Here is an 8,886-nt window from a genome sequence, read left to right as displayed (position 1 = left end):
ATAGAACACTCGTACACTTTATCTTCCTTGGTGACTTTATCAATCGTCGTTCGTCGTTTGAAAACATCGGCGCCGAAAGGGCTCATCGGCGACGGTCACTTGACGGAATTCGCGAACTTCGCAACGGAATGACGTAAACACGTCGGCCCTGACGCTGCACGCCGCCCGACGACGTCACGTCGCTGCAACCGCCCCTGCTGAAACCGAGTCGCGCATGCGCAGTGGGTGCATCGCTGTGTGTGTTTGAACGGAGGAGGATAGTGAGACGGAGGGAGAGTGGGGGAAAAAAAAAACAGAGAGTGTGAGGTGAGAGAGGCTGAAAGGAAGTGGGTGAACTTAAAATGTTAGAGCAGGTAAACGGTGAACAGGCCGGAGCTCGGGACTACGTGGAGGAGTATTTGGATTGCGTCGAGAGTCTTCCGTGCGAACTGCAACGTGAAGTGTCCCTGCTTCGGGAGCTGGACTCGCGACATCAAGGTAAGAAGGAAAGGAGCAGAGTCGCTCGATTTATTCACTCTGTGCCGTACGCACGTCGTGCCCGTCGGTTTTTAATCGAGTACGTGAGGAAGTCTCGTACCCGAACCCGGACGTGCCGAAGCTTGGCAAACACAACAAGCACTTGACGGATCTCTCGTTTCCCACTCAGATCGCCAATCGTAAACGACTCGCGAATTACCTCAGATGTTCAACTAATTTGTTATATTTTTAAAGGGTTTTTATTTTTTTGTTTTTTTTTTTTTTTTCGCGACGCACACGCGGAGAAAAAAAAAACTAACAATACCAAAGAACCTCCGCGGAGCGCCGCTGGCCGCAATGGTTTATGTGTGTGAAGCTTGGTGCCTTATATAAGCTGTGGCGTGACGTCATATCCGCCTTAAGCCCCTCCCGCTGAAGTGACTCCGCCCTTTCCCAAAACGGATCGAGTGCGACGAGTACGTGGTCTGTTTGCGTTCACGACCCGCCCGCACTCACTGAGCCGGTGCGTTTTGTGTTTTTTTTTTTGTCATTTTTCCTGTTTCCCTTTTGTCGAATAATTTGCTCGAATTTTGTGTCTGTTGCACGTAAAATCAATCGGCTAAATTACACACGTCACTGTCTTTTATCACAAGAGAAGAACTTTGGAGAAGATTAGTTCCGTTTACTCGGGATTGGTTACGACTGTTGAAGTTTAAATCGTTTTTTTTTAATTTTATTTTATAGGCGATTTATTGGCATTTTGTTCTACTCTGTATTTGGTGGTCGTATGGCAGCTTAGCTGCCGGGGTAGCTATAATTTCTTGAAGCGCGACTGTGTCGCTGATGCAGTGCCCCTCTACCAGAACACACACTGGAACTGGTACTCATTTCACCGACCTCGGAAGGATGACAGGCTGAGTCAACCTCCTGGTGTATTAATTCAGCGGCCGAAAGGGGCTTGAACTCAGGACCCGAGGATCCCAAGCCGCCACCCTAACCACTTCAGGACCCTAGGATCCCAAGCCGCCACCCTAACCACTTCAGGACACTCGGATCACAAGCCGCCACCCTAACCACTTCAGGACCCTAGGATCCCAAGCCGCCACCCTAACCACTTCAGGACCCTAGGATCCTAAGTCGCCACCCTAACCACTTCAGGACCCGAGGATCCCAAGCCGCCACCCTAACCACTTCAGGACCCTAGGATCCCAAGCCGCCACCCTAACCACTTCAGGACCCTAAGATCCCAAGCCGCCACCCTAACCACTTCAGGACCCGCGGATCCCAAGCCGCCACCCTAACCACTTCAGGACCCTCGGATCCTAAGTCGCCACCCTAACCACTTCAGGACCCTAAGATCCCAAGCCGCCACCCCAACCACTTCAGGACCCGAGGATCCCAAGCTGCCACCCTAACCACTTCAGGACCCTAGGATCCCAAATCTCCACCCTAACCACTTCAGGACCCTAAGATCCCAAGCCGCCACCCTAACCACTTCAGGACCCGAGGATCCCAAGCTGCCACCCTAACCACTTCAGGATCCTAGGATCCCAAGTCGCCACCCTAACCACTTCAGGACCCTAAGATCCCAAGCCGCCACCCTAACCACTTCAGGACCCGAGGATCCCAAGCCGCCACCCTAACCACTTCAGGACCCTAAGATCCCAAGTCGCCACCCTAACCACTTCAGGACCCGAGGATCCCAAGCCGCCACCCTAACCACTTCAGGACCCTAGGATACATGTATTCATGATACATGATGGGGATAAGTGTCCTTAATGGTTGTAACTATTGTAAAAAAGAAATGTTTTACCAATCAAGGTACCATGAAAGAGTCCATAACCCTTCTCCTTTCCCATGTCACTGTATCTCGTCAGAATGAATTTCAATTCGTTCATCTTTTGACATTCCATCCATTTGTTGTGATCGTTTGAACTCCTTGCTACCCATTGACCATTTTTACAAACTCCATATTACACCCTCGTCACTTTCAATCAAATGGGCCAAAATATCCCCACCTTCTTTGTGGGGTTGCCCTTGGAACCTCTTTTGGCCCCAGTCTTTCACAAACCGGCTGGCTAGGCTTGGCTTTGACAAAAAGTGGCAGTGATTTGTAATTAATTTGGGTGCCGGCAATAACTCACCTCCTCTTCGTGCAAGACACGATGTGATTTTTTTTTTAACATCCACCAACTAATGCTAGTAGATGGGACAGCCAGCTTAACGTCCGCTTTGTGATGTTGAGGCACGCCTTGCCTGCGAAGCACCGATCCGACAGTTTACCGTCAGATTGGGAATCAAAAGCGGAACAGACGGCTCAAAGGTAAGTGTGCTACCTCCGCACGATTGTGTCGGACTCCCTCGGGACTTTCTGTACGCAGCACAACCAACCGAATTGTAAACATTTCAAGCTGAAAATGTACTGAAACGTCCTAAAAAATAAGTAATGAAAAGTTTCAACAGTTAAGATTTCATTTCCCCACCAATGTCTGCTAACATATAAATTATGTACCCGTATGCCACTTTCAGGACTGGCAGGGTGACCTGGAGAAACGCACACTTGCCTCTGAGCTGTCTCGCCTGGGTTTGAATCCCGACCCAGCAATAAACTGTCAGCCAGGCAGGGTGATTCATATATATATATATATATATATATATATATATATATATATATATATATATATATATATATATATATATATATATATATATATATATATATATATATACTGCCCCCTGGATGGACGTTAAACTGGGCGTTCCGTCTGCCGACATTAGTTGGTGGAGGTTTAAGATCCCACGGTGTCCTTCGCGACACGTGAGTACGTGAGGTATGGTCGGCAACATGAACAAATTCCAAATGTCTGCACCAACAACCGATGGGAAGGCAATGGCAAACCACCCGGTATAACCCTTGCCAAGAAACTGTTTCGGCAGCACCGACGCTGTCTAACGAAGTATGGTACCGCTTAAAAATAAATAACTCAGAATGTTGCTTCAAAATAAATAACCATGAAGAATTACCCAAAAATGTCAGCACATCTCATCGATGGCTCTGTTTCTATTAGACACTGACGATTGGTTGCCTTTGCGCTGCCATTTGTATTTTTTGCTTGTCCCGAACTCTGTTTCTTGCATTTTTAGCTCGCCTGTTCGAAGAACAGAGCTATATCGATACCCCCGGCGTGAGCGTCAGCGTGAGCGTGAAAATGTTAAAGTTTTTGCTGCAAGTTATTTCCTTTCTAATGTTTTTATCTACCACACTTTTTTACTGATTACAATATACAAATACATATATTGCTTTAAAATTATTTGGATCAGACTTCACTGCAATGCTTTATCAATATTATTAGACTAGTCTTTTAAAAACGATAAATGTATAAGCAGGCGAGCATTGGGTGGCTTTGACACCACTCTGGTTTTCCACTTTATAACACTCGTGTTGTGGTCTAATGATACAATGTAGGTTTTTTTTTTAAAGTTTGAATTAAAACTTATTATTCTCCCTTTTTACTTGTGCACCCTTTCAGTGTTTTTGAGTGATATTGAAGCCTGCTGTTCACTCGTGGCTCGTAAAGCAGAGCCTGTCAGCTCGGAAGCACGACACCAAGCACTACAGCAGGCTCGATGTGCGTTGCTGCGCAGTGAACAACTTCGGGATGAGCAACTGCAGCTTGCCGCCGCTCTTGCCGAAGTGGCTGAAACAAGGGCCCGGCGTCTCCAGTCTTGGGCTTCACCAAGTTTTGGCGTCACGATGTCGGCCATGGAATCTTCTCCTTTTGCACCGGATAAAAGTGGAACCACGGCTTCCTCACTTTCTCGGCAAAAGGGATCGGGCACAAGTTTGGACCAGGATATCACTGCTCGAGAAGAGGTGACAAGCTCGCAGTTTCATTCTCATTACAAGTCAAGGTTTATGATTATAAAATCTGTGTTTCTTCGTGTGGCTTACGGAATGAACCCCATCTTTTGGTGTACATTTCCACACATACTTACGTTTGAGTTTTCAGTAAAAGTTTGTGGTATTCAAAAAGTTGCAGGTGTGTTGTATGTTTGCTTGGTACTATCTCTCACCCAACGGGATTGAAGACCACTGAACTCCTTTCAAATTAATTTGTTGTAAAGGTTATTCAGAATATGTAAATATAAGGCATGCACTTTTTAACATTATAAAACCAGTTCGTATCTATGTCCAAAGTAAAAAAAAAAAAAGTTATTTGTGGTTGTTTATTTCAATGTGGAAAGGATTTCGTAACTTATTATTCAGAACTTCTCCTTTGCTGTAAAAAAAAATCCTGTTGAGTATGACACAGTCATCGATTTCACCAGCTTGTGCAAATGCAGGATTATACAAGGACACACACACACACACACACACACACGGAAACCCAGGAGGATGCCACTTGGCCCATCAAACCCGTGTCATTTCCACATTATCGGTAACCCAGGGACGCGATGCTATCCCTGTTGCTGTTGTTTTTTCGAACTACACATTCCCACTTGACATTTATACACTTGCAACACAACCAGACAACTCCAACTTGGACATCACAACACGATCACACTTGGCTAATCGACCTACCTTTCCTGACAATATCCCTGTTAGGGTTTGGGCTTACTTCTGGGCCAAACTTTTGCCTCATTATTAAATGCCTTTCGTGACGTAGAATCGCACAATCCAAATACAGCTTAAACCAATCAAATGTCCCTGCTCTTACCACCTTCCCAAGAAGACCATTATATTCTTCACCAACGTTGTTTGTAAAGTACCCATGTCTTACTTCTGTTATATGCCCCTCCAGCCATCTTGGTTGAAAGAACACCTGCGATGCTTGTATTTTGTCTGTGCACTTCATTACCTTAAACATCTCGATGAAATCCCCTTGGAATCACCTTTCTATGTATAGTCCTGTCTCCTTCAGCCGCTCCTCATAACTTAAGGCCCGGTCACACCTTGACGTTTTAGCCAACGTATACCGATTTTTTTTTAATTTTTTTTTCTAAAACGCTGGCACACGTTGAATACGTTATGGGTAAGTTTTGATAACATTGAGAGCACGCTGAAAAACACTGCCATACGTCGTTGTACGTTGGCTTTAAACGTTGTACTTTTTGGTTGTCCTCAAATTTTTTCATGCTTGAAATTTCACGACGTATGCCGGTGTATGACTCACACGTTCCGCTACGCTGGCCACAAGTTGTAGGCACGGTCTGCGATCGTTGACAGACGTCAACACATGCTACTTGTAAGTTGATCATAAGTTGAGACACGCCGGGGTAATGTTTAGCGTACCCGAAACTTATTTCTAACCTATAATTAACGTGTTGTTGGCACGTTACGCGATCGTTGCCACACATCGACAGACGTTACTTTTAAGTTACTCATAGGCTGAAAGACGTCGGTATAATGGATCTTCCTTGCGTCAGCGTCCACGGCCACGGCCAGGACACTTATTTGCAGCGTTCTTCAAACTTTTCTTCGGCATGACGAGGATGTTCACACTTCGATGTCTAGCTTGGCTATGATTCCAATTGTCCATCGGCAGCGTCTATTTAAAATAGTCGAGTTTGAGCGTTTTAACACGTTCAGAAGAAACGCTTCAAATTTCCAAACCCCAGCGTCAAAAAACAAAGGCGAGTGACAGCAATTTAAATCGTTCATTGTAAACAATGAAAATAGCTGAGTGGGACCGTTTAAAAGTGGTTGAGTGTAAAAAAAATCCAATTGTTGAGCGCAAGCGTCTACTTTCAATTGTGGAGATGCAGCCATTTAAATCGTTGAGTTTATCATTTAAATCGTTAAATCGTTAAACGCAAGGACGATCCATCATAACCCACACCCTCCCCCTCACACTCACCTACTACTGCCAACATGAACAAACTACTACTAATACTAATACTAATACTGATACTGATACTGTTACTGCTGACATGGACATCGACTCAAAAAGGACTCGAAAACACTGTTGGGTTCCCCTTTTATGAGCAGCATTTTTATATACCAATTCCCAAAACCGCTGGGAACACGTCTTTATATGGCAGTTGTAAGCTGGAAACACGTTAATTTTTTTTTTTTTGTCGACCGGAAGACGTCATTGGAATACGTCTACATACGTCGATGTGTGTTGGGACTACGTAAAGAATTGGTTCAAAGCACGTCAAACATAAGTTAGAAATAAGTTTCGCGTAAAAAAGACATTACCGCGACGTGTTTCGACTTATGAGTAGCTTATAATTAGCCTTTGTGGACGTGTGTAAGCGTCCACATATCATGTGTAAAACTTATCCTCATCGCATGCGGAACGTGTGTCATACGCCGAGTACGTCGTAAAATTTTGAACATGTTTAAAATTTCTTGACGTACTCTACTTACTACGACTTATGATAGCGTACTTTAGCGTTGTACTCACGTATACCAAACTTACTCATACCGTATTTGACGTGCCCCCAACGTTTTAGACACATTTTTCTTAGGTCGGCATACGCTGGCAAGATCGCCAAGGTGTGACCGCGATGTTGTCACTTCCATTTCTACGGCAGTTATGATTCGAATCGTTGTGCGTCAGCCTTTTAATAGGCTACGTCACGACATCGTCGGCGATGCGTGCAACGCGCTATGCCTAAGTTAGACTATCGTTGGGCATCGGTTGTGTAGGCCGACAACAGGTTCAGCATTCGTTGGTATAAGTTATCTGTAACACAACGAAACGTTCTGTGTCCGTTACCAATGCGTTATACATAAGACCAAGTCGCTATGAATACGTCCGAAACTTTAAAAAAAATATCAAACGTTCAACGCAAGCCAGCGTTTTAGATACATTTTAATACGTTGCCACCGCTGGCTAAAACGTCAAGGTGTGACCGGGCCTTTAGTCTCACTAGGCCTGGAATCAACCTAGTCACTCGACACTGAACCCTCTCTATCTCAGCTATGTCCTTCCCTCAGATGTGCTGACTAAAACTGAACATAATATTCTACATGATGTTCCCTCACAAAAGGATTGGACCACCATTTCCACAGCACTAGAAATTGTTCCACTTTGGAATACATTCACAAACGTCTACTTTCTCTCGTGTGCCAGTTTATCCCATCCCATATGCGGCTTTCCGATACCACCATGAGACCAGGGGTATTTAGCCTCTGGGTTATTACCCCCTGGGGGGTAGCTTAGTATTTTTTAGGAGGTAAAAAAGGAGTCATCAAAGGCAATGATGTGATGGCAAAAGTCGAGTTCCTTGGTCTGCAAGAAGATAACACGCTGAAAGCAGACTTTCAGGATTCTGACCTGGCAACCTTCTGGCAAGAAGCTGGCAGTGAATACCCTGATTCTCTCTGACAGAGCTCTCAAAGTCCTCATCCCATTCACCACAACCTATCACTGTAAGGCTAGCTTTTCTACAATGAACATTAAAACCAAGGCAAGGAATAGATTGGATCTTGCTCATGACCTGTGATCTGTGACGAAGCCTCGCATCTCAAAGCTGATCAATAAGAATAATTTCAACCACCACATTAATACTTTCATTTGCAAAGTATTGCTTGTCATGTATTTGAACTTATTTGAAGGTCCGCAGAATCAGATTTTTTTTTAATGTGGTTATATCGATTTTAAGTAATAAACAAAGAAATGAACTTGGTTTTTAATTCTGATAATTTTTTGAGGTGTTAACAGTCAAAAAAGCAAACTTGCCTGTAACAATTTCCAGAAAACTGCCATGACTTAATCAAGGGGGAAATTATTAGCATGCAATGGATAATGGGCGCGTTGAAGCGAGTTCTTCAGACCCGTTAGAAAGTGAATTTGACGAATAACTTTTTGATCCCGAGGTTGAGATGACGTGGCAGGTTGCGCGATATGTGATCGCCGGGTTTTTTTTGGTGTGGGGGTTTTTTTATGCTCGGTTGGCAGGGCCAACCGAGCATAAAAGGACACCAAAAAAATCTTAATTTCAAGAAAAGAATGATTAAGTGTTAAGTGAAACCATATCTATTCATGAAACCTAACAATATTACTTACGAAATCTAAAGATTTCTCAAGTATATTGATGACTTCCGTCATCTGTTTGTGTGTTTGTTTGTGTGTGTGTGTTTGTTTGTTTGTAGACACAATAACTCGAGAACGGAAGAAGCTACCAATGTCAAATTACACCATGTGATTTAGGAGGGTGATGGCTAGTGCTGATTAGATTTTGGTCAAAATCGGTCAAAGGTCAAGGTCACAGTGAGGTCAAACATTCGATTTTTGATGGTTTGGTACAGAATCATCAGAGAAACTTCTGGTTTGCGTCGCTACCTTCTCGAGAGACAGCTTTTATTAGACAAGGTCAGAGGTCAAGTTGACGATTTCGTAAGTACCAGTCTATGACTGCTTGTTTTTGATTGATTCTGTGGACCTTTAACATAGGGCTCGTGACTACAGGGCCCAAAAT

At 44.2% G+C, this 8,886-nt stretch overlaps 1 protein-coding gene across 2 annotated transcripts in view; it reads left to right on the top strand.

The window, feature by feature from the left end:
* The first annotated feature begins 204 nt into the window (after window positions 1-204).
* The window catches only part of LOC147024810 (inhibitor of growth protein 1-like), a 28,927-nt gene continuing 20,245 nt past the window's right edge, over window positions 205-8,886 (top strand). The window contains exons 1-2 of one of the 2 annotated variants that reach the window (XM_085885105.1): window positions 205-477; window positions 3,987-4,330. In XM_085885105.1, coding sequence (XP_085741231.1) covers window positions 342-477; window positions 3,987-4,330 — 480 coding nt within the window. In that variant the 5' untranslated portion in view covers window positions 205-341. The remainder of the gene's footprint in view (window positions 478-3,986; window positions 4,331-8,886) is intronic. The other variant, XM_085885106.1, reaches the window with a different exon arrangement.

The sequence above is a fragment of the Eptatretus burgeri genome, chromosome 6 (assembly GCF_056783735.1).
Source record: "Eptatretus burgeri isolate ZD-2024b chromosome 6, Ebu_testis_v1, whole genome shotgun sequence".
Lineage (NCBI taxonomy): Eukaryota > Metazoa > Chordata > Myxini > Myxiniformes > Myxinidae > Eptatretus > Eptatretus burgeri.
Note: the sequence above shows the minus strand (reverse complement) of the source record. Positions and strands in the feature narration are given on the sequence as shown.